The sequence below is a fragment of the Leucopleurus acutus genome, assembly GCF_964270905.1.
Source record: "Leucopleurus acutus genome assembly, chromosome: 3".
In the NCBI taxonomy this organism is placed as follows: domain Eukaryota; kingdom Metazoa; phylum Chordata; class Mammalia; order Artiodactyla; family Delphinidae; genus Leucopleurus; species Leucopleurus acutus.
Genome location: NC_139145.1, coordinates 123,092,994 through 123,119,278, shown reverse-complemented (window position 1 = coordinate 123,119,278; position 26,285 = coordinate 123,092,994). Strand labels below are relative to the sequence as shown.

Below are 26,285 nucleotides of genomic sequence, written 5' to 3'. Positions count from 1 at the left end.
AGAGCTCCCTTGAGCTGATTTGCCTGTAAATTTCTACACTAAAATGGGCTTTCAGAATAGTGACTGCTAGATAAACTATAGAGTGTATTTAGTAAATAAAAATGATTCATCAGCTGAATGAATTCACTATCACTGGTCAAATAGTCTCACCCAGTTCTGTTTCCTGGTTCTATAAAAAGCCTTTTTCTTTTTGTATTAAGGTTGTCTGTAACTTTAATAGAACCTTTGAATTATTATCTGATTTTTAAAAATTGGTTTATAAAAGGATATTGATTCTTTAAATTAAGGGTGGTTGAAATATTGTTTATGGGCCAGCAGTCTCCTTTGATGGACCCTGGAAACCTCGGTCAAGAAAACTCATCTTAAATCTGTGCTACGATACTCTTAAGAAAAACAAACAATCACAACTCTTAATGACTGACTCTGGATTGGACAGTAACGTTGGTGTGGAAATGCCGGGGAACCAACAGGTAAAACAGAAAATCTGTTAAGCAGGGTCTTTTCTAGTTTTGCCAGTCATTGATATTCATTTCTTTCCCAGGGCGTTTTCCTGGGTAATGAGAAGATTCTAAAATCAAATAAGGCTTTTGAACAGTGAAGATGTTTGCCACTGTTCTGTTGAAGAATCCTACAGATTTATAGTGATCCTAAGAGGTGTCTCATATCCACTATATTAACTATCCTTTTAGAAGCTTATGAACATTGTAGCTTTTATTGATTCCAGGGAATTGTACCCAACAGTAAGCAATAAAAGTCCATAGTAACTTTCTTCCCATATAGGAGTGTGCAGATCAATATTTTGAATTTACTGTAATTTGCTGGTAATGGATGGAAGACCTGAAAAAATTGTGAAGCCTTGCAGGGCACAGCTGTGCGGTGTTGCCTTTTTATCTAAGCTCACCATAGGTCACAGGCTTTCCCAAGTAAAAAGAAACATAGTTAAGTGGCAGGGCTGATACGCGTATTTATCAAGAGCCTTCATAAGTCTCTTCTAAGGGAAAAAAGAGAATCACAAAACTTGTCCACGGTGACCTTAATTTTATAGTCCTGAAGGACCTCTAAATGTGCAGTCTTAAGGGCAATTAAAATTTTAAATATCCAGCGTTTGTGTTTGATCTCCTTCTGCTAAAGGAATTTTTTCTGCTGATTAGTAACAGGGTGTGTGATTTCACCGAAGCCTGATTTGCTTGGAATCTTCCAGTTGCTCGACAGAACTGTGCCCAGGTTCTGCATTCAGAGAGGACAAGGTAGGCATCCTGAGCGCGTGCTCTTTGATTTTGCCCATTCCTCTCTTGATCGGAGCTCTTCACTTGTGCCCCAGGTGGCACGTCTGATGCGAGTATCACACTTCAATAGTAATGGCTGACATCTAGGGTGCTGGTGTGTTCAGGAACTGTGCTGCATGCAGGATGTGCGTTCTCAGTCGTCTTCTCAACACCTTATGGCATCGACTGTAATATCCTCATTTTATAACTTAGAAGACTAAGTCTTAGAGAAGTTAAAGAGATTTTCCAAGGACATTTTCCAGCGTTGACTTACGTTAGAATATAGGTATATCTGACTCTAGATCCTATTCATTTCATCACTATGAAGTATACAATGGGCTTAAATAAGTATTTTTGTATAGCATAAAGTTTGGCTGATCTAATATACATTTTCTTGTTTTGCTTCCTTTGTTGCAAAGGACTGTGGCTCCTCTCATTTGATCAAAAGTGACACACTTTTGCTTGAAAGAGACAGTATTTTGTTCTTTAAGAAGAAAATGAAGACATAAAATACCGTATGACTGTGGGCTGGAAGCTCCTAATCTTGAGGAAATAAATGCACCTCATTTAGTATATAGTAAGCACTCAATAAACTGGAGATGTTATTAACATTAAATACTAGTTTTACTCAGCAAACCCTGCAGAGAAACATGGAGACTTAGGAGGCAGACTTCCCTTATATAATACTGAACTGGAAGGCAGGAGATATGTGTGTGTGTGTGTGTGTGTGTGTGTGTGTGTGTGTGTGTGTGATTCCCAAGCTTGATTTTTTGATGTCAAGGGTGTAGTTAGGAAGCATCAAAACCCCTAGTAATTGGCTGGAAAGGAAGCTTGTTTCATTTGCTCATTGACTTGGGGTTAACTGATGATTTGACTTGTTATGCTTTTTCTACTTAAAAAGGTCTGTGTTAAAAGTAATGTGTTTGCAAGGCTTTGCTTCAAATAAAACCAGAGTCTATAAAAATAATTTAAGTGGGAAATTTGCTTAGAAAGAGCTGCAAAGCTGTGTTGTAACATTCCTTTCTGAGAGTAATTGCCAGTGTGTTATCAGCTATGAATGCAACTTGATAGCCTGCATGAGGGGAGTCTGTGGTGCAGATACACCAAATCTTACTTGGTGATGAAAAATAATTAAACTGCTCTGCACTCAGGCTGCTGCAGGTTCAAAGACAAGCTAAGCCATTTGCCAGCTCTGTGACCTTGTGTTGCTACTTAACTGGTCTGTGCCTCAGTTCTGTCAAACGGAAAGAATAGTGAAAATTAAGATAATGTACCTCACCATGCAGTAAACATTAGGGACTGTTACTAGATGGGTGAAGGCAGATGGGCTTAGTAAAGAAAAACAATTCCCACCAATTGTGTAAAAATTTTAAAGTGGAGGAGGGGTTTGTGATGAATGATATTTAACTTTCATGCAAGAAAGACCTACGATGCCCACCTTTGCTCTTATCTTACTTCGCAAATCTGTCCCACATTCCCTGCCATCTGGGACTCTCTGGTCTAAATTAAATGGTTTTGCCATCCCCTTATCCACATTCAGATTTCCATTATTTAACTTTTGGATGGCCCTCTTCCCTAATCTCTGGATGGAGCCCTGCCCTTATCTCCTAATGTTCTAAACCTTACCAAGAGTTAAGCATTTCTTTTCAACTCTGGTAGATCCTACACACACGCTTCTCTCTTGAATTTGCCCCTCCCCTCTTTCCCCACTACCTCTTTCTTAGTCCTGGCACTGGGCTATGCTTCCTGGGCAGTTGAATAAGTCTCTGAGTTAATTTCCCATGTGTCTTCCATAAGCCATTTGACACCCTGATACCAGAGTGATCCTTTTTGATGTGTAAGTTTGAGCATCTTATTCTCCTACTTAAAATGTTCCGTGAGCTCCCCATTGCCTATAGGATAAAGACAGACTCTTCCAAAACCCTTCTGTGATTTGCCTTGTCCCTGCCTCTGTTCTCATGTCCTGCTGGTTTTTTCTTTCTACCCTCAGTTCCGGCCATTCCAAGTTTACTAAGAGCTGTGTACTGTTTCACTCCGCCGTACTTTGCAGCATCCGTTCCCTCTTCTGGAATGCCCCTTTCCTCACCTACTCCTGAGGCTGCCTAGCCAACTCCCAGTGGCCGTGGAAGAAAGACCAGGCTTAAGTATTGCATCACTTGGGAATATTTGAATTGTAAGGAACAGAAACCACAGGTTAAACTGGTTTAAACAATAAAGGGACTCGATTGACTCACGTAACTGAGAAATCCAGGTATAAGCAAGACTAGATCCATTGTTTCAGAGACATCACCCAAGACCCAGTTTCTACCTGTCTTTCTTTTCTGTCACCTTCTACCCTGCGGCTGTCATTAGCTTCTTGGGGTTAATGATCCTCCTTTCCTGTTAACTCTCTTGGAGAGTTAGGAAGGCATTCTTTCCCAGGAGCCTGGAGCAAACATTGTTTTGCATCTTGTTTTCCCAGATTGAATCAGATGCCATCTCTGAACCAATTACTTTGGCTCAGACAATGAACTTTGTCATTAGCTTAATTTAACCTGAGCTAAGCCTGGAGGTTGAGAATAGCTCAATTCCACCAGATTTTGTTATCATGAATAATGGGGAATATCACTGGGCAAGAAACGATCCTGACTCTCCTTAAAGAAAACTGATCGCCCCCTCCCTTGGTACTATTGAAGAAACCCGCTATTCCAGGCCTTTCCACACTATAGAAAAAGCAAGCCAAGTCCTTTATGCCCAGTGCCTGGCATAGCACTTGCCTCAGCAGCCTTTACTAAAAAGTGTGCAATTGGATAAAAGAACCCCATTTTGCTTGCTTTAATCCCACGTGTGCCCCTTGTTTTCACCTTTGGCAGAAGATTTTGTCTTCTCGGTTCCTGAAATTACGGAACTCCAAGTAAATTGCTTCAGTTTTCCTTTGTTCCTCTTTAAAAGGTACCTGTTTTTACTTGTACTTTTCTCCCTCTTTAGAGGAAAAGCTGCCCTCCTTTTTTTTTTTCTTAAATTAAAGCCAACCCTCTGTGCTCATGTCCTCATTCAGACTCCCCTCCCTGTCGTTCACAACACCACTCTGGCCTGCTCTCCAGCACTTTCACACTGGAGTGTAGGGGGAAAATTGGGGCTGGGTGTCGTAGGTTCGCATTTTGCTTCCACCGTCTCCTGGCTTTGTGATCCTGGGCAACTGCTCATCTCTGGGCTTTCCATGGGAAGGCTGGCGTGTCCTGCCAGACAGCCAGGTGAGTTTGTTAAGAAATTCATAGACTCCATTTCGGATAGGATTTTATAAAACTCAAAGAGCCAGACACCCATATTGTGACTGAGAAACTCTGTGTATGGAAAGGGCCTGTGAGACGAATGCCTAGTCTTGGGGACGATGGCCGTTGATTTGAATTCACGGCAGAAAAAGCCAACCCAGAAAGAAAGGAAGGCAGTAACTATTTCTGTTTTTTTCGGAGAAAGTGAGTATGCGGTTGCGATAGAGTAAAATTTACATGAAAACGCAGCAGGGATTTTGTGTGTGTACCTTTCACGGTTTATTTTGTTGAACTTTACTACCACAGGTAAATACGTTAAAGTGCACTGTGGTTATAGACACAGAAACAGAATGAAATAAAACCTGCAAGAAAGGAGGGGTCCTTTAGGGTTCTCCACCCATCCCACATTCCCACTGAGTGGTATTTTACAGGATGAACAGTTTGAATGTCCAAGCATCTCTGTAGAGGTCTACCTACTGCTTCTCCAGCTTCATTCTACAGATTTTTATGCACAGAGCTATGTACTGTATGGGCAATTCACTGGATTTTTCAAGAGGTTTGAACATAAGCCCCTTTTGTGTGCAGCTGTGTTTTAGAACCAAGCCTGGTTCTGTAAGATCTGGTTCTGTGGTGTGAACTTTTCTGTCCTCTGCTTCTGCCTTCACAAGTAACTCAGAAATGGAGGCCAGAAAAATGGGGCCAAAAACATCCCTTTAAAAGAGCCAATCCCTTGCTGAGCCTATACCCCTAGCTAAATTTACACCCCATCAGGTAGGGAGAGTTCCATTTGGGGTACCCTTCCTTGCCCTACAGTGCTTCCCACTTGGAAAGGAAATAACAAAAAACCCTAACACTTCACTACTCTGATGACAGCTAGAAAAGTAGTATTCCATAAAGAAAAAAATCCAAAGGCAAACTAATAGGCCTTAAGGGTACTTAAAAGTACCAGCCGCCACGAAACAACGCATACACACAACTCCCTCTCCATCTCCAGGGTGGTGTTCAGAAATCGGTATTTGTAAAAGCTCCCTGGGTGACACTGATGTGTAGCCGGACTGCATTCAGAACCACTGCTTGAGCTGAATTATCTCATCCCCTTTTATTTTCTCTCCCCTGTTAACATTTATTCATTCAAATTATACTGCATAATCCTGCACCTGGTGATATCTCTTTTGCTGTGTGTGTTTCCCCAAGTAGCTTTTCAATCTGTCTTATTTTATTTCCTCCTTACGTGTCCCTAACGGTGCCTGATACACTGCTTCCCGCATCTCAGCTCTTTGCAGAAACTCAGGCGTGATCACGCTGGCTGACACCTGGCAGTAATGGGACACTCGCGGGGAGTGGGGACCTGCCAGAGTGCTGAGGGGAAGGTGCTGGGACAGTGGGGAGGTCCTTCCTGGAGGCTGAGCCCCAGTTGAGCCTTGAGCAGCAGAGGTGTCCTAACGGGCCATTCCCCAGATGTGGTCATGTTCTCTGGGGGTTAATTTCCTAGTTCCCGCCCATTTTCTGACCTTGTCTGTGCAACAATCCCGTCACCTGTGTGAGAGCTGGTGTCTACCCAGTAGTATTTTTACTTGCTAGCCTCATTCAGTTTGTGTTGTTTGAAGAACCCAGGGTCTGCATAGTTCAGCACATCATTTAACAGGGCGTAGTGTGTAGCAGAATTCTCCCCGCTTGTAGATTTTAAGTGGTCCTGTATATATACATATAGGTATATGTGCCACTTCTTTTTCTGTTCTCTCTTCTCCTGTCACTTCCAGCACACGGTTTTGTGTACCATCTTATACAATAATGAGTTCAAAGTCTATTTTCAGCCCCGACCTCTCTCCTGAACCCAGGTTCGTTTGTCCAACCACCTGCTTGGAAATTTTTCTTTGGATTTCTTACAGACATCTTGGATGTGATGTATCCAGATAGGACCGTTCTTCCCTCAAACTCCCCCTGCACAGGCCAAGAACTTTTACTCTTTCTGGCTTTCTCTTCCATCTTCCACATCCAGTTCTTTTGTATATTCTGTAAAAACATATGTCAAACCTGACTGCTTCTCAACATCTTCACTGATGGTCCTAGTCACAAGCTTCTCTCACTTAGATTATTTCTATAAACTTCTAAAATACTGGGTTAAATATGGCCTTAAAATAAGCATAGACTATTTCGATATTTATTCATACATTCCATGCCCTAGCCTACACACACACACACACACACACACACACACACACAAACATGTCTTTCTTTCTCCTTAGCTCTCTCTTTCTTTTTAGAGAACTTTAAAAAAAAAATAGAAATCACTTTAGATTTATAGAAAAGTTGAAGACAGTTGAATCTCTGCATACCCTTCCACCAATTTCCCCTAATGTTAACATCTTAATGTAACCTTAATACATTTGTCAAAATTATGAAATTGACATTAGTACATTACTATTAACTAAACACTTTATTTGGATATCACCAGGTTTTCCACTACTGTCCTTTTTATGGTTCAGAATCCAGTCTATGATCCTACATTGCATTTCGTCATCGTTCTCCTGAGTCTTCTCTGACCTGTGACAGTTTCTCAGTTGTTCCTTGTTTTTCACAACCCTGACAGTTGTTCTGTAGAATGTTCTGTAGAATGATCCTCAGTTTGGTTTTCCCCGGTACTTTTTCCAGGATGAGACTGGAGTTAAGGATTTTTAGGGAGAATGCCACAGTGGTGAAGTCTCTTCTCATGACATCGTATCAGGGGCACATGGTATCTATGATTATTGTTGGTAACATTAATGTTGGTTGGTTCAGACGGTGTCTGTCAGGTTTCTCCACTTAAAAGTTGCTACTTTGCCTTTTCCCTCCTCTGTCTTTGGAAGGGAGTCACTAAGTCCAGCCCACTCTCCAGAGGAAGAGAATTAAGCCCCACCTCTTGAAGGAGGGGATATTTTATTTGTAATATAAGATCTCCTTTCTCTTTTAAATCATAAAGTGGCCCATCAGTTAAAAAGAATAGTTCAAAGATTTCTTAAATATATGTGGCATGTGTTGCCATGTTGTTTTATTTGTGTAGTATAACTATTAAATACGTATTAAATAGTATATATTTTTTAAATTGCCATTGTGGAAATTGCTTGTACATATTAAACGTTGCAGCTGTTTCTCAACTGCCTTTATGAACGAGACAAGTTATCTTCTCCTTTTGAGGCCAAGGCTGGCCGAGGAAAGGGGCAGGATCATTTGTTATGCTTTCTTTTCTTCCCAGACTCACAGAAATTCTCTTTCAGTATTTGAGGAATCTGTGTGTTCTCAGTCTTATCAAGAGATCACAAGAAGGTAAACAGAGTTCTTCGATTAACTTTGTCTTTATTTTCAAATGCACGTATTTGCTAGTCGACATTTTTAGAAAGGGGGGCAAAGGAGATCATTTATTCAAGCAAGTAATGATACACAGCAATTCTAAAAAATATTAGATGTCACTGAAAAATCAATATCAATGAAAATAATTTTAAAATTTTAATATTCTTAAATACACTCATGCATTTCTTTAACCTGTGATGATTAATAATCACATAGATTTTAGTTCAGATGGACACTTCTTGCCCTTTTTTCTCTCTCTGCCCCCTTCCCTTCTCTATTCTTAATCTGATGCTAATTTTTTACACATGTTCCAAATATACTAAGCACAAGCTTTGGTTTATGACCGGCACCAATACCACATGTCTTATCTAATTATGTAAGTATGGTTTAGTGACCTTATCCTGACATTAAGAGAATAAGGACACACACGCACAGTACCACTAGGATTGGGGCAGTAAGTGCCTTGATATTGCTCATTTGCATCCAGCCCGTGCAGTTTGATCAGTGGATGGTCCCTCCCCGCGCAGCAGGACAGCAGCCCCTCCTGGCTCTGTCTGCAATCGCTTAGCCCTCTTGGGATTTGCAGGCTTTTGCAGCCACTGTTCACAAGGTCTTGGCCACAGCACATTCATTTCTCTCACTTTATTACCATCGCATCTGATTCCAATTTGCTAGCAAATTGAGTTTCCAGTTCCAAGCCTGACATTCAAGCCGTCAGGTGGATTAGCTCCTCAGCCTGGTTAGCACAGACCCTGCAGGTCATTGACAGTGGCCTATTAAATGTCCTGGAACCTCGGCCGCCGTCCCGGGGAGCAGCAGTGCGGGGTTACCCACTGTGACCTTTCTTCTTGTTTAGAACTCATAATTCTAGACCTGTTGGAAGGGCTTTCTGATTAAAAACAGAGTCGGTTTTCATCCCTTATCTTGCCGTTTCAGCAGTTTCTTCTCATAGCAAAGCAGCCAGCTTACAGTCGGGTCATTTGGTGGAATATGATTGATTGAACTATTTGGGGATCATTTATTTGGCCCTTCTCCTGTTATATCTTCTGAGTGATCTGTTTGCGTACAGAACTGAAACAACATCTGACTTATTTTTTTCTGTTTTTAATGATAGCACCTCAGGTACGCCTCCTTTTCTTTTAATACTGCTGTCAGATGAACTTACTAAAACAGCAGTATTTACTTATTTAATTAAGCTCTAGGCCTTTTGCTATGTAGTGGGTCTCAGTAATTTCTTTTTTTTTATTGACGTTTATTGATTTATAATGGTGTGTTAGTTTTAGGTGTACAGCACAGTGATTCAGTTATATATATGTATTCCTTTTCAGATCAGTAATTTCTTTTTAAAAGAAGCCCTCTGGTGAATGATTACTTCTAGGCAGTTCTCCTTTTTTCTTTTTTTAACCTGAATACAAACAGATTTCTCAGTGCTTGTCATAACCCAAGACACACGTAGAGACAATTACTCATTGGTGTTCTATTTACATTTCAGTTCCCAAGGAAAACTGTCTTGGTCAAAGACTTTACTCTTCTCATTAGAGGCTTTAGTAAATAAAGGTATATTTATGTTTCAGAATCAGGGAGCCAACTTCAGCAAACGTTATAATTTCTTGGGGCTAATGAAGGATTAAAGAAAAACTCGAAACAAAACAAAACAAAAGCATTTCACCACTGAACCCTGCAGTCCGTGAAAAGAAAATGGTTAGCTATTGGGAGAAGGAAGAAAATACTCTGTCCCTAAAATTGTTTTTTTTTTTCCTTGCAATTAAACAGTGATCTGATTATTATAACTCTGTATCAAAATATATTTTCCAGTTAATAAGTGAGTAAAGTAATAACTTTGGATAAGTTCTATTTAAGGCAGGATCCTCCTCTGGGCTGCTGCTCTTAAGTCCATTTTTTGTAAGCTGTGATGGAGCAAATTGCATGGTTTAGAAGTAAGATGTGAGGCCACAGGCCATGACAAACATTTCAGGATCCAATAAAAATAGGGAACAGGAAAGGTGAGTTTGAAGCTGAAGGGGAAGCACCTTTCAAAAAATGATGCTTGAGCTCCTGGCAGGCAAAAAAAAAAAAAGATAATTATGGGAAGGAAAGCCCAAATTTAGTCAAGGCTTTCAAATTTTGAGTTAAAATAGCCAGGCGACTCATTACTTCCTATTCTTTAATTATTGTCATCAAGTAATCATTCTCGAGTGCCCAGGCTTCTGAAAGCTCCATTAGTGGGTGGAGGTATTTCTGTATCCCTTTTTGTTTGTTTGTTTGCTGGGTTATTTTGTTTTATTTTCCCATAGACTCTCTCTAGAAAGGTAGATAATGATCTTAATTTGAGATAAGTGTGAGAGCATCCTTTGAAACTATAAAGCACTATATTAATTGTTGTTGCTGTCTGGTTACCTTTTTAGAAGTTCGTTAACCTACTTTTAAATATCCTTAATCATAAGTCACATTTGTTTTGAGAAATAATACCAGAAGGAAAACTTTTGCTCTATTTCTTTTTTAAATTATAATCTTTGGTAGACATAATGTTTTGCATGAGTTTATTTCTGTTGGAGGCAAATAGTCTGATTTCACTACCCTTTTCATTTCACCTTTCACTTAATTATAATTCTGCAAAATTTCTCCTCCTCCTTCTGTTTCCTTTTTGGATAAGTTCTTTGGTTGCTCAGATTTCCCTTACCCTCAATTATAGGGTCACGTAGCTCAACTCAGTATTTGACTGTCATTGCTTTGGGAGGATTGATGTCTTTTCTGCTCTGGAATTTAGGTAAACAGGGTTTGTACGTCAAATACAGTGTATAAAGGGAACAATGTCAGAAGGGATCCAGCATAAACTAATTACACTATAATCTTTTCAGTATAGAAAATGCCAAATCAAAAAAAAATAAAAAAAATAAAAAAAAAAAGAAAATGCCAAATCAAGCATAGTAAGGATGATACATTTTATGTTACCTGTTTGGTGTCCTAGTAATCTAAGGTTAATATAGCATCTCATATACATGTTTCGTTTTTTCTTTTGCAGAAGGAGCTGAGTCTCCCCAGAAGAGGAAGTCTGTAAGTAGAATAATTTCTTTATTGATTCATTTGTATTCTGGGATACAGTTTGTAATGTCATTATTCTCTGACTTGTAGATTTTCAATGGCAATCAGAAGATTAATGATAATCAACTGAATTAAGAAAACACAAAGCTTTGCATTTATTTATAAATGTTAAATATTAATGATTTCAAGATAAGTTGAAGAAAGTTTCCAGGGTTCCTTATGGGCATTATAAGCCAAAATGCATATTTATTCCTGGGATAATTTTTTTTTTTAATTTTACTTTATTTATTTATTTTTATACAGCAGGTTATTCCTGGGAGAATCTTAAAGTTAAAAATTCTATTATGTAATCAAGCAAAAACATTATTTGGTCTGCAGATAGTTTAAAATGATCTGACTAAAGAATTAGTGCTTATCTACATGATCTGGAATTCTATGATCTTTATACTATGAATTTTATGCAGAGTAAATGATATACTTTTGCCTCTGAATTGATGAAGACTTTGCATCAGCTAAACTTTCTATTAGATCTAGACCTTACTGCACTGATTCATGTAATGCTCTTATATTAAAATAGCAAATTTGTGAACATTGACTTGATTTCTTTGTAGTATGTTTCCACCTTTTATTTTTAAGGCTGATAATATATTTGCATAAATCATAGCTTTTGCATCAGCAAGTTGCAGAATGAAGTTAATTGCCTTTAATATTCTTCTAAGGTACAGTTACTATCAACTAGTACTGTGTAAGGGCTGATTTGGAAATATTTGGATTTGGTGTCTGATTTATGCTGAATTTAGTGGATGGGGCAACCGTCCTTTTAAAAAAATAAGTCTAATATTTAAGATAAATTCATGCAAATCTCAACTTGGAGGATTAGAAACGTATGTGGTGACTGTTGTAAGAATTCATTCTTTTGACTCAATTTTGGGAAATTTCAGTCTTTGCGTCTAGGAACCAAAACTTCGTGAACCATGAACATTTTATTGCTCTCCATTTTGGTCTGCACTTTTTTAGTTGCCAGGAGAACACTGGATCATTATTCTTGGAGAGCGTGCCTAAATAAATTTTCACTCGCTCCCAGCTTACATCTCTGGACACTACAGGTTAATGGCCTAATAGTTTAGCATCGGAAATGTCCTTAGAATCAAAAACTTCCAATCTCCTGCATTAAGATTAGGACTCTTTTGCCTAGACTTGTAAAAGTTTAAACTTTTTGATATTTCCCAACATGATGAGAAATCAGAAACAAGAAAAACAGAAATATCTACATAAAATATCTTTGTAGACAAAAATCTCTTTTCCTTCATAATTTTGTATGCTTAAAGCATCTTAGGCTTGTCTTGTATACTTTATTTAAGAACTTTAGTCAGAGCTTCCTTTTAGCCTTTATGATAAATGGTGCTTTTTTTTTTCCTGTTTAAGTTAGTATGTTTCCTATAAATTATTATTACAATAATGTTAGTTAGCAAAGTAGACTCCTTATACCTACTGAAGGGCCATATCTCCTTTTGTGCTTGTATAAGTCTCAATTCTGTTGATGTTAGCTGATAGCCATGAGTTGATGGGGGAAATACATGATAAGGAAAATATTTAAATTTCTCTGTTTGGGAGCATGGACTCTTTAATAAAAAAAAAAGTGATGATGGCATCAGTTTGTTTGGAGTACATGCTTTGAATACTTAGTAAGATAGAATTACATTTAAGCCAATTAAAATCCCCTCCTAATAAAGATCAGTTGCTCTATCAATCAGATGATGGGAATAAAAATCATATATATCAACATAAATCTACCTTTTTAAGTGAATTTTGGAAAACTTAATTGCAAGTAAAGCAAACAAGAAATAACCATGCTATTTTAAAATTTTCTATTAAATACAAGTATTCCCCAAAGAATTAATGACTTATGACATAGATGTTCTGGGATGTAATGCCACTCTGAGTTTTCAGTGACCACCACACAGGATGCCAGTCATTACTCACCTCATGCAAGGTTCATTTATGACTTTGAGAAAAAGAAAATACTTATGAGGTAAATGCTCAAGTGATTTTAATACAAATCTGATGAAGAAGAGCACAGGTGTGTTTTTATTGGGTACGGGTGCTAGCCCGCATCATGGTACCTGATCATTAAACCTGTTAACACTTCCTCTGTTTATTTACTGCATAAATGCTTTCAAGTCTTTTATTACCTTCTCCCAGAAAGATTGAGGATTTGATCCTGCTCTTCTGTTGAGTTGTATTTCCATGTCAACAGCAAGCAACTGTGCAATGTGATGTATTCCTCATTGTCTATGGTACCCGGCAATGCGACTGAACTTGTCAGAGGGGGTGTACCTTCAGAAAAGCTGTGCTCTTGGAAGAAGGCACCTGATTTTGTTATCTGCCACTTTTAATGGGTATGCCTTGAAGGGTAATATTTTAAAAATGCACTTTCATCATTCAGACACATAGATTTATCATATTTTAAAAAAATTTTAGTATTGTCTATAAAAAATTTTAAGTAAGCTTATAGACAATGTTTGTCTGGAATCATGTGATAAAAACATATTTGTTATATAAAGCATGTATATATTATATAACAGTTAAAGCTTTTACAAATAAAAGAACACAGAAAATAGGCTTTTCTTTTTATTACTAATTGAAAAGGATAAAAAAGCAACCTATATTCTTTCTAGAAAAAAAGTAATCCAGATCCCCACTAATTTGTAATTTACGATCATTTTCTCAAGGAATAACTTGAAGTCTGTGTTTCACATGTGTTTTAAAAGGTTGCAAAGACAATGATGTGACTTTTCTTTTTTTAATGGTGCAAAGGTCAGCAGACAAGAGAGATCAAGGGAACTTCTTTCTAGACCTGATGTTACTAAAAAACCAAGTGACCCCCGATCAGTTTTCCAGAGGCTCTTCCAGCCCTTTACCAACTTCAAGGTCCCAAATCCCGTTTCTACTCTGGCTCCCTTTATGGGTGGATTTTAGCTAGCTGTCTTCTCCTTACAAAGAGTAGCCATTTTCCCAGATTCTTCTAGCATGTTCTTGTCTTTCTCCTTGGAACAGAAGTTGCCATACTCTCTGCTCCCTTTCCTCTCAGCTACCTGTCAAAATCTGTATATCCTTTGAATAAATTATGATATAGTCATACAGTGAAATACTGTATGGCGGGTAGGATGATTGGACTAAAGAAGATGTGTCAACAAGTATAATTATAAAAAACAAACAATGCTGAGGAAAAGCTAAAAGCAAATTCCAAATACAAGACATTTATCTTGTAAAATTTCTAACAGCGAATCTAAACTGTCCATATTTATTAAAAAGTTCCTAGTGTTGTGGGTCCCTTAAGCAGTTTTTTGAACTTGATTCCTAAAATGACATTTCTAAGCCGCAAAGCTCTCTGGGTGGTGTTTGTTTTCTGACAGGGAAAGTGGAAAAAGGGTAAAAGCCCAAGGTGTGAGCTAATGGATGGTTCAGAGCAAACCAAGGTCCCCTTGAATTTTAAAGGACCCCCTCATGTTTTGTTAATTGCTCAAATAAACAGCTCTCTCCTACAGAGGGAACTTCTTTTCTTCTCGGAATTCCCTGGAGAGAGGGGCAGGAAATTGGCTGGGGCCAGCTCCCTCGCCTCCTCCAATGTTGATTTTTAATGATCTTTAAGACCCGCCCCCCAAGCCCCCTGCACAGAGAATGAAACTGCACTATCTCTTCTTAGCAAGTAAATTCTCCTTGCTACCCAAAATTAAAATAGCCTTTCTTCTACGTCTTTTAATTGTGGGCATGAGTGCATTGTTTCATGGAGCCCTGTAGTTCAGGGATCCCTAGGACTATCTGCAGTTATCACTTTATTTTAGTAGAACAGTGACCGACACCTGGTCCGTTAGTTTCTTGGTTTTATGTTGTTTGGCCACACACATCTAGCAGCAGAAACCCAAAGCGGAAAGCAGCTCCTCCTGTGCACAGAAGGCCTGGAGAAGTACGTTTCTGCGTGCTGATGAATTTCTGGGAGTATTGAAAGTAATTTAGGGGGCTTCCCTGGTGGCGCAGTGGTTGAGAGTCCGCCTGCCGATGCAGGCGACACGGGTTCGTGCCCCGGTCCGGGAAGATCCCACATGCCGCGGAGCGGCTGGGCCCGTGAGCCATGGCCGCTGAGCCTGCGCCTCCGGAGCCTGTGCTCCGCAACGGGAGAGGCCACAACAGTGACAGGCCCGCGTACCACAAAAAAAAAAAAAAAAAAGTAATTTAGGAGTCTTCTCGGTTTAATTTCAATTTCTCAACCTAGCAGCAATACTAGTGTTTAGCAACTATTTCTCTCCATAGAGTTTTGTCCCTTCTCCATTCCCCTTTTCCTTTTATCATTATTCTGAAATGGTTGGGGTCTAGTAGGGCTGGCCACGGACTAAGTTGGGTGAGGTGCTGCTGGCATACAATGGTTTCAGGTGTGCTAGGAGGTCCATCTTCCTCTCCACAAAGAAAACAGGCATCTTAAAACACACTTACCACAGTGCCAGACATCCATTGAGTTGGATCTGTAAGAACTGAAATTCATTCAGTTGGATATTAAAGGTCTTTTCTCCTCGGGGTCTCATTGAAATGTACATACCTTTGGGCACGGGTGTCCCTGAGCTGCATTTAGCACAGCAGAACACGAGTCATTAATGGGATGCTTCTGGTGGTCTGGCGACAGACAAGGAGAGCTGTTGTCAAGAACCATTTTGCCACATGGATACGTTAACAAGTATATGAAAAAGGTGATAAACTTGTCTCACGTCTTTCCCATATTGTCTCTCTTGGGCAGGAGCAGGAAAGGTGTTTGGGTGGGATGGAAGAATGGAGTGAGCCACAGAGGGAGAGAGTGTTGTCACAGTGCTTAGGCTGACAGAGGCAGAGGACCCCGAGGGTTACTGGAAGCTTCTGGGTGGAGCGGGGCCTGCTGGACTCAGAAGACAGTTTGTCTCACTGTAATTAGATTGAAATGGGTGCACTGGATTAGGATATTTCTTAGGTTGAAATTCCTCATTTTGAGACGAGATAGGAAGTGACCTTCTGTGTAATTGGAGAGGCTCACGTGGATATCATTGGCATCTGTAGGTGTGTGTATTTTTCAAAAAGAAGACGTATGTTCAAGCCAGTTGTATTTCAGCCAGAGCATGCTGCCTTGATGGGCTGTTTAGAAAAGCAGTTTGAGTAAAATGAGGTTATTTCTAGAATGCAAGGAGAGGCAATCACCTTGGTTTTACAACGGAGTCAAATTAGATTTACGAGATTTTCAGTAAGGTGAAGGTAACATTTTCTGAAAGAGAGGGAAAGGGCTTAATTCAAGCAAAATAAAGGGCATGTAAACTGTATTTGGATAAGTTTTAAAATAAATTTAGTTTTCTTCTTAGTACATTCTTCCCTCCTACCCCTACAAATATTGAAACAACAAGAATTCAAAATGCCTATCGTCGAAGCCAAATGGAAGTCCAGTGTCATTTTGAATGTTAGAAACCCAGCAACAAAATGAAGAAAAAATTGAGTGTTGCATCTGAATTAGCATTTAAAGTGGCATGTTTATATAAAAGCAGAATGGTGTAATATATCCTGAGAGTAAAGAGAGGATTTCAGACTGTGAAAGAATGTCAATTGCATTTATATATTCATCGAATAGCCAGTTTGGTATTTGGTATGTATTTGCAGCATCCTGTATCACGCCTGCATTCATCTTCTGTGAGGGGGCTGGGGGGAGGAGACCTGGGAGATAGAAACAATGTAGGATTGATCTTCTCACCTTTGAAAATTATTAGGAAGACCTTAGTTTTGCTCCGTGGGAGGGAGAGTTGGATCGCCTAGGGAGGTTTATCAAAATACGTGTGTGTGTGTGTGTGTGTGTGTGTGTATGTGCGCACATTTCCAAACACACTTGGGAGTACAAATCAGAATCTGCGCGTATGTGCATTGGGGGCAGAGGCAGGGGGAGCACCGAGGCTTGTGGACTTTCAGCCCATTCTCAGGGTGAATCTAAAATGCCACCCCTAGATGAGAACTGCTGTTCTCAGGAGAGCATCAGGGTGTGTGTAATGGCAAAGCGGGCTTCTGGATCCCAAAGGCATGAGGGTAAATTCTCTATTTCATATTTCTCAGAATGACTTTATAGCAAGCCTGAGTCAGACAGGAATTTGGAGACTTTTTCAGTGAGCATCTTTTCAGCAAGCCTTGTGGAGGGTGGCCCACTGCAGCAGGTGGGTGCCTGCACTTTCTCACTAAAAGCCACCTTCTCAGGTCTGTTATTCAGTAGGCATTTCAGAGCCACACGGCCTGGGTTCAATCCTACCTCTGCTGTTTAACCAGCCTGTGACCTTCAGAAGGTTACTTAACCTCTATGTGTCTCTGTTTCCTCATCCATAAAAGTATGTATGCAGGGCTTCCCTGGTGGCGCAGTGGCTGAGAGTCCGCCTGCCGATGCAGGCGACACGGGTTCGTGCCCCGGTCCGGGAAGATCCCACATGCCGCGGAGCGGCTGGGCCCGTGAGCCATGGCCGCTGAGCCTGCGCGTCCGGAGCCTGTGCTCCGCAACGGCAGAGGCCACAACAGTGAGAGGCCCGCGTACCGCAAAAAAAAAAAAAAAAGTATATTCTATGAATTTTATCGGCATGTGGAAACGGGTGCCTAGCATGGAAGGGTAAATTAAAATTTTTTTTTAAGAATGAAAATTCTAATGATACTAAATTTAAATAGGCATAATATATCGAGGGGAAGAATTTTTAAATGCCCCTTTTCTAGAACTATAAAGTAATCTTTCAAGAAATATTTGCCTGTTTTGTAGATGCTTAGGTGAAATTGTTCTTCCCTATTAGAAAATATTAATGTGGTCTAGGCGTTGTGCTTTTCATTGTGCAGGAGAAATGATTTCTAACTTTTGTCGTGTCCTAGAGATCAGTGAGATCAACCTCGTGGTGACATTAGCCCTGGTTGCTGAGCTCCTACTAAACCCCGATTTTCCAATGCTGATTCTACTGTTACTGGTGGTGGAGGTGTGTGCTTTTACTTGGGAAGGTCGGCTTTGAGGCAGAGGTTGTCTTTTGGATTTATTTGTATTTTTCAAAAACCGAGGAGGGCCTTTTCTTGGAGAAGTTGGCACCCTCTGACATCCCCGTGTCACTGCTGTGGAACAAATGATGTTTACTGCAGGGGCAGTGGGGGACATCCCCCTGGGCTGGCAGTGGGTCCAAGGGAGGGAGTGGTCTGCTTTCCCGGGCTTCCCTTGGCCTCTCTGCTGAGAGGATTTGCTCTGCATGGGGCGTATGAGTGAGTTCAGGGGTTTGGTATTTCAGGGTGTAAAGAATAGTGTTTAGTATCTTAACAAATCAAGAATCGATTACCTGGGAGAGTAAGCAGAAGGTTTTTTAATGTCTATGATAAATTAGTTTAAACTCTAAAACCAGTCCTTGTGGATTAAGGAAGCCCTGGGAAGCCGTGGAATATATTTTAAAAATGCACTTGACATCATACACTGAAATGAAATTAATAGATCAGTACATGGTTTCATGTCTTAGGGGAACAACGGTGGCTTTTTTTAGCTGGGATTCTAAGGTATTACCAATTTGTATGTAAATGCAGTTGATTCTGGTAGAATCATGGGGAAAAAGAATGTCATCAAACATCTGTTAAAAAGCATGTTACTTAATCATTATCTCTGAGATTTCAGGCCACTTGGCTCTATTCTAATTTTTTTTTTTGCTGGAAGATGTTGGTTGGACACATCCTTAAGACCACAGCAGGGGGTGGTGACGGTGGTGGTTATATGGGGAGATACTTAAAAGGAGAATTAAAGCAAACATAGTTCAGATCGGTACTTCTCAAGGCTCTGTGTAGTCTCTTCCCACCCATGGACCTTTTCTCTACTGTTTAACATCACCTAGGCTGTATTATGTTAAGTACCCAGGAATTGTGAATTCTATTTGTATTAAACCACAAAAGAAATTAAAACAACAAAACCACTTCCTCTTATGAAATCCTATGTACAGCATGAACCAATTTAGGGTGTCCCAACAGCAGCATAACCCTACATGGTCTAACAGTTAATGTTTTCCCCAACAGCTAACAGTGCTCCTCTCTCCCCTTTAAAAAAAAAAAAAAAAAAGAAAAAGCTTGATTGACCTATAATTGGCATACCATAAATTGCACTTAAAATACACAATATCATAAATTGACATATATGTATATTCACACCTGTGAAACAGACTCCATAGCGAAGGTATTGAAATATCCATCTCCTCCAGAAGTTTCCTCTTACCGATTTGTAATTGCTACCTCCTCCCAGCCCTCACATGCCCAATCAGACAGGTACTAATATTTTCCAACCCTAAAGATTAGTTTGCATTTCCTAAAATTTCAAATGAATGGAACAATACCATTCGTACCCTTTTTTGTCTGGTTTATTTCACTTGGCATAATAATTTTGAGATTCAGCTCTATTGTAGCGTATGTTAATAATTCCTTACTTTTATTTCTAAGTAATATCCTATTGGTGGATACACCATCGTTTGATTATCCATCCACTTAGTGATGAACATTTTGGCTGCTTCTAGTTTGGGGCCATTATAACTAAAGCTGTTATACATGACTGGTAAGTTTTCTCCCAGCTTGTGGCTTGTGTTTTCAATCTCTCTACAGCATCTATTAAAGAGCAAAAGTTATTAGTTTTGATGAAGTATAAATAATCAATTTGTTCTGTAAGTGCTCATGGTTTTGGTGTTGCCTCTAAGCCATCTTTGCCTTACTCAGGGTCACAAAAGTTTTCTCCTTTTTCTTTCCATAAGATTTATAATTTTAGATTTTTACATCTATGATCTATTTTGAGTTAATTTTGTATATGGGTAAAATATGGATCGAAGTTTATGTTCTTGCATACAGGTATCTAATTGTTCCAGCACCGTTTGTTGAACAGACTGTCCTTTCTCTGCTGAATCTCTTTGTAGTTTTGATGAAAATTGTTTGTCCATATATGGGTGTCTATCTGCAGACTTTCTATTCTGGATCATGGCCTGTTTGTTTTATATCAGTACCCCACTGATTTGGTTACTGTAGCTTTATAATAAGTTCAGATATCGGATAACGTTAATCTTCCAACTTTGTTCTTTTTTTTTTTTTCAAAATTGTTTGGACTATTCTAGGTTCTTTAATTTTGGAATCAGTTTGTCAATTTCCATCCAAAAAAGCCCGTTGAGATTTTTATTGGAATTGCATTAAATCTGTCAATCAATTTGAGAAGCTATGAAGAATTTTCCAGTGGTTATAACCTATCTTTAGTCTTAGGGATGAATTAGGGAGAATAATGTGTGAGTTGATACAATGTGGAGAGAGTGGGGTGGAATTGTCCCCCACGATATACTGATGGAGGAGGTGGCTGACCCAGCCGGGGAAGGCTGAATTGAGGAATGAGTGACCACAAATGAGAAAATATCCCCTCAGAGAAGCTCAAAGAAATGGTTGGGTGGGTGATTCAGGGAGCAGGTCAGGTAATGATGTCAAGCTGAAGTCAGAGGGGACTAGCTACATTTCTTCCGGAAAGAAGACCTGCAGTGGAGAGCTCGGGCTCAGCATAAGCGGGGATCAGAGGAGGAAGAGCATGGCCAGACAAGGGTCACGTATTCATGTCTAGTCGAGGAGAAGGCCATAATGCCTGGAAAGATTGTGATGCAGGGAACACTTGCGGGGTGGGGGCAGCGGGGGGAGGCCATCATGTGGTAAAACAATGAAGGTCAGTTCTACATTAGAACTAATTATTGGTCTAGAACAGTGGTTCTCAACCAGAGGTGATTTTGTCCCCTAAGGAGACATTTGACAGTGTCTAGAGACATTTTTGATTGTCACAACTACTTGGGGTGGGGGTGGGATTTCTCCTATCATTTAGTGGGTAGAGAGAAGCCAGGGATGCTGCTAGCCATCCTACAGTGTACAGGAAACCACACCCCCCCCCCCAACAAAGACTTATCTGCCCAATATGGTAATAGTGCCAAAGGTGGGACACACTGGTCTAGAAAGGGAGGGTCAGCAAAGAGGGTGGAATGAGAGTGGAGCTAATTGATTGCTCTGACGCCTTATGTCTGTATTGTCTTAAGGAGAAATACTCTGAGTTGTAACCATGCAAAGTTACCCTGCATGATCAGGAATTCGTCTTTGGAAATCTTCTCTGGGCATGTTTTCAGAAGCTGCCTAAAGGTGTTATCAAGTAAGGCTAGTTTAACAAAAGCATGCCTTGACTGCAAGTGAAGAAATATTGAACATTTGAGTTATTTCGCTTAAGAAGGAAGTATTTGTTTAGTCCATAGATGAGTTTATCAACTGGAATACATTTGATTGCAAGTAACAGAAAACCTAACTCAAAGTGGCTGAAAAAAATAAAGGAAATTTACCAGCTAATGTAACTAAGAAGTCCATGCTTCTTGCAAGGGTTGATTCAGAGGTTCAGTGTTGACACAAGGACCCAGTCTCTCCCTCATCCCAGGGCAGGCTTCCTTCCTAGCTCATAGATGGCTGCCAGCAGTTTTCATGGTTACTGTGACTACTAGAAAATTTAAAATTGTATTTCTGGTGGACAGAACTGGCTTAGACCATTCAGGAATTTCTGGGAATGGGGTGGAGTCAACCCCACCCAAACCACATGGCTGATACACATACGGGAGAGAGACAGAATGGATATTGGGCAAGCCATCAAAAATGAATACTGCAGTGGGGGGCTTCCCTGGTGGTGCAGTGGTTGAGAGTCCGCCTGCCGATGCAGGCGACACGGGTTCGTGCCCCGGTCCGGGAAGATCCCACATGCCGCGGAGCGGCTGGGCCCGTGAGCCATGGCCGCTGAGCCTGCGCGTCCGGAGCCTGTGCTGCGCAACGGGAGAGGCCACAACAGTGAGAGGCCCGCGTACCTCAAAAAAAAAAAAAAAAAAAAAAAAAAAAAAGAACACTGCAGTGACTGGCATAAGCAAAGAAGGGAATATTTATTTAATGGCTACTATTTTACTACAGATGAATGTCTGGAAGTCCTTCTGCTCTACTACCACTAATAAAGCTAATATTTTTTTCTTAAATGTATTCTGAAAGTTGTAAAATTAATATAGTGTTCATGGTAACTAGTGAAACAGCACAGAGAGACACTAGGAGGAAGTAAATAATCCCCATCCCTTCCATTCCCTGTTCCCACTCCCAATCCTGGGTGGCCATTGTTAGCCTGGTCTGTGTTCTTCCATTCCTTACTCCATGTACATGTGAGTGTCTGCATGTCCATTGTTTTCTTCTGGTGGTTGTTGCCGTTCTCATAATGGAAGTATAGCTCTTCAATTTGCTTTTTTCACCTTATCAGCCTTCCAAGTCACTATGTACAGATTTATCTCATTCTTTTTAATAATACATAATATTCTATATTATAGATATTCCACATTTCATTTAAACATTTCCTCATTAATGGGCAGTCATGTTATTCCCAGTCCCCCCTCTTCCTCTGCCCCACAACAAACAATGCTGCAGTAAACATCTTTGTACCTATGTCCTTACATACTGGTCCTTTTTTTTTCCCTATAGGATAGATTCCCAGAAGTGGAATTGCTTGGCCAAACGGTATGTGTATTTTTAATTTTAATATGTATTTCTAGATTCTTTTCCCCAAAGGAATAGCAAATCACGTTTGCACATAAGAATGCCCATTTCCTGCATTCTCACCAGCATTGGATGCCACTGTCTATTTTAATTCTTGCCAATCTTACTATCGCTGATCATTAATTTACATTTTCTTCACTGACTGCCTCTGATGTTAAATATATTTTCATATGTTTATTGTTCATTTGAATTTCCCTTTTCTTCATTTCCTATTTATTTTCACTGCCCATTTTTCTACTTGGTGGTGTTTTCCCATCACAGTTTCTGGGAGGTATTTATTGTGTTTTATCGTTACATATGTGCAAGTATAGCTTTATTGTTCTTTATAGTTCTTGTCTCTGTGTATGATGTCTTTTACCAAAAGAAAATCCTTACTTATTGTTATGTTTTGTAATTATTTATGTCTGTCTTTTTCTTTATTGCTTCTATTATCTGTTTTGCTTATGATGGTATTGTCCATCCCGTGGTCGTACAAGTATTCTTGTAAATATTCTTCCCCATTTTTAAAAGCATTGAGATCTTACTCCAGTTTTAAGTTTTGTACATGATATGAGGTAGGATTCTATCTTTCTTTCTTTTTTCTCCCCCTAGATAACCAGTTACTTAAGTCCTAGTTACTATGAGAAACTTTATTTTTCATGGGATTGAAATGTTACCCTTGTCACATATAAAGATGCCATATACATTTGTATCTATTTCTGGCCTCTCTGTTCTGATCTCTGTCTATTTCTGTGCCAACACCATTTTGTTTTGAATGCAGTGGCTTTCTAGTGAGTTGTAATGTCTGGTAAGTTCTCCCTCACTGGTCTGCTTTTCACACTTTTCATAGGTGTTTTTAGCCATTTATTTTTTGTTTCATATTGATCTGGTTAACTTAAATTTTAAAAGTTAAAGATGCGGAGTTTTATCTTAAATATTTTGAATATAATATATAATAATACATGTAAATAAAGCCAAAAATTATTTCTCAGTTTGGGGATCTCTTTACTTGATGTTACTAATTGGAAAATATTTATTGATTACCTAAAGGTTTTTCTATGAATTTTAATTCTTTAAATGTGACTTTACTTTGTGATGATTGTACAGTTACCCTAGTGAAAATGGGGATGCAGGCATGACATTTTTTTTTTTTTTTTGGCATGACATATTTTAATCTGTCTAAAAATTAGATTGTAATAAAGCTAAAGTGAGCTTATAAATAATTTGTATTTCTGCTTATGTAACGAACTATAAAGTATACCCATACCTGGATTGGTTGAGGGGTGTGTAAATATGATAATGTGAACAAAGAACTGTAACTGAAGTGCATAATAAACTATGTGTTTTGCAATCTTTTATGATTTGGTTTTTCTAAAATTTAAATGTTGACTTAAGAAATTGTCACATTTGGAATTTGAGGTAAAGTTGTCTAATACTTTATGTTTTTGACAATTCTTAACATTAAGTTTATATTAATGTGATATTAACTTAATTGTTTTCCCTGACATTCTTAATAGCTTTTTTGGAAACTTTAGTTATAGTATTAAGGTAATAAATACCTTTACATTTCTCTAAAGGCATTTGAAATATTGAAGCTAAACTCTAAAACTGTTTGTGATTTAAAATAATGGTAATATTGTCTCACAAATGAACACATATGCATTTACATGTGAGGTCTGTATTTTGCTTATGAAAGTAAAGGGACATCCCCATGTAGGTTCTACCCATGTTTACTTGGTTAATTAGAAAAAAAGCCATTAATTTGTTCTATGGCCAAAAAGGAAATGGTGAAATAACATATTGTGATTATTATTGAGTGATATACTTGAAAAATATAATTATGTTTTTAAAAATGAGTCAATCATGTTTTATCAAAGGTTGACACATGATATAAACTGTACTACATAAAAGGCATATCACATTTCTCATGTTTCCTAATAAGCTGTATTTTGACCAACTCAAATTGTGTTTCCTGCACTTAAGTTTTAATCATCATCAAAATAGGCAAAGATGGTAACATAAGTATCTTTTTATATTTATGTTTATCAAATATTATATGATATCACTTACATGTGGAATCTAAACAATAACACAAATGAACTTACTTACAAAACAGAAATAGACTCACAGACATAGAAAACAAAATTATGGTTACCAAAGGGGAAGGGGGGGAGGGATAAAGTAGGAGTGTGGGATTAACAGATATACACTACAATATATAAATTAACAAAGGTTTACTGTATAGCACAGGGAACATAACTGGCTGCTACAGTTGGGATAAGGGAACATTTTGTTGGTTTCAAAACAGTTGTTTTTGGTTTTTGGTTGGTTTTGTTTCGTTTTGCTAAAGAGAAGGGATGCTTTCAATAGTGTGTGGTGCTATAAAGAGATGAACAGAACTGAAGGAACTTCTGCTGGCCAATAGTGGAAATTTAAGTGACAGAGGAAATGCTAATTATGAGCCTTTGAACAAGCTTATAATTACCATTAAGCTTATTGAATATATCTTGCAATAACCTATAATGGAAAGGAATCTGAAAAAGAATTTATGTGTATATTTACATATATATGCATATATATATATAAACGGAATCACTTTGCTGTACACCTGAAACTAACACAATATTGTAAATCAACTATGATTTAAAAAGAAAGATATAGAGTATATTTTAAGTATAATTCTGCATGTGTGTGAATTCTGTATTGTTAATTATAAAGTTGTTTTTAAGTATATGTAGGCTATCACAGGAACTTAAAATCACAGTAAGTAAACAATAAATAAGGATGTCATAAGATTAATAATAAAGGAATGTTTCTTTTATAAAATATGCCAAATATTTAAGCCTTTAATTTGCTCCAGGGCTGCCCAAGCTTAGACTCTGGAAGATAGAATTGTTTAAATTAGAATGGAGAACTTCTCCTTTTTCGTAAAACAAACATAACCATTTGTGACCAGGGGTTGGAGTGGCTGTAGTAGAGTCCACAGGCAATAAACAGAGTTTTTTGTTTTTGAAGCTAGAAGAACTCTAGTTGCCGCAAGTGCGCCATCATAGCCAAAAAGTCACTGTGATTTCAAGGACTTGAAGTGATAAACTGGGAAGATATAAGCGCTAGAATGATTGAAATAGTGTTCACGGGACTTAAGGAATGAGGAAGCAAATGCCCCACAACTGAAGCATTGGGTAAAAATAATCATATGTGTGGATTTAAGTGAATCAACTAAAGTTATGTTCAGCCTCTCCACCTCACGTGAAGATACTAAGCAAGTGTTGGTATTACTGTGATGGCCAAAGAACAATGATGTACCTCCAAAAATATTTCAGGTATTATGTGCAAAGCAATATTCCTTAGGGCCAGAACCCACCTTAATTCATAGGTGTTCTTAATCTAGATCAAACTGAAGTAAAATAACCTTATGTGACATTGTACTTTTAAAAGATGAAAAAAGTCTTACAACTAAAAATTAAAACTGAATCAAGGTAAATATTTTGCACACATTAATTATCAATTTAAGATCTGTAAATGTTACAAATGGCCACAGTAAAATGTAACTTCACTTAATACTGTTCTAATTTAATACGATTCTCTTGTTCTTGTTAAAATGTTACCCTTGTTAAATACTACCTTCCTATGAGTGATACTATCTTAAATTGTCTCAAAATACAATATCACCAGTTTCCTATCTTTATTTTGCCTTAATTCACTGTTAGAATATGTTAAGCCTCCAACATGTAAGAGGTAGAACAGAATATTGCTGCAGCAGATCAAATGCAAGGATGAGACTTCTTCTATGTTG

At 38.7% G+C, this 26,285-nt stretch overlaps 1 protein-coding gene across 1 annotated transcript in view; it reads left to right on the top strand.

Moving 5' to 3' along the window:
• LOC309958940 (microtubule-associated serine/threonine-protein kinase 4-like) overlaps positions 1 to 23,105 on the top strand; it is a gene marked incomplete at both ends in the record, with an annotated part of 316,578 nt that extends 293,473 nt beyond the window's left edge. Inside the window, 3 exons of the mRNA XM_082835057.1 lie at positions 10,866 to 10,897; positions 22,436 to 22,471; positions 23,102 to 23,105. Of these exons, the coding sequence (XP_082691183.1) occupies positions 10,866 to 10,897; positions 22,436 to 22,471; positions 23,102 to 23,105 (72 nt within the window). The remainder of the gene's footprint in view (positions 1 to 10,865; positions 10,898 to 22,435; positions 22,472 to 23,101) is intronic.
• Between the last annotated feature and the right edge of the window lie 3,180 nt (positions 23,106 to 26,285).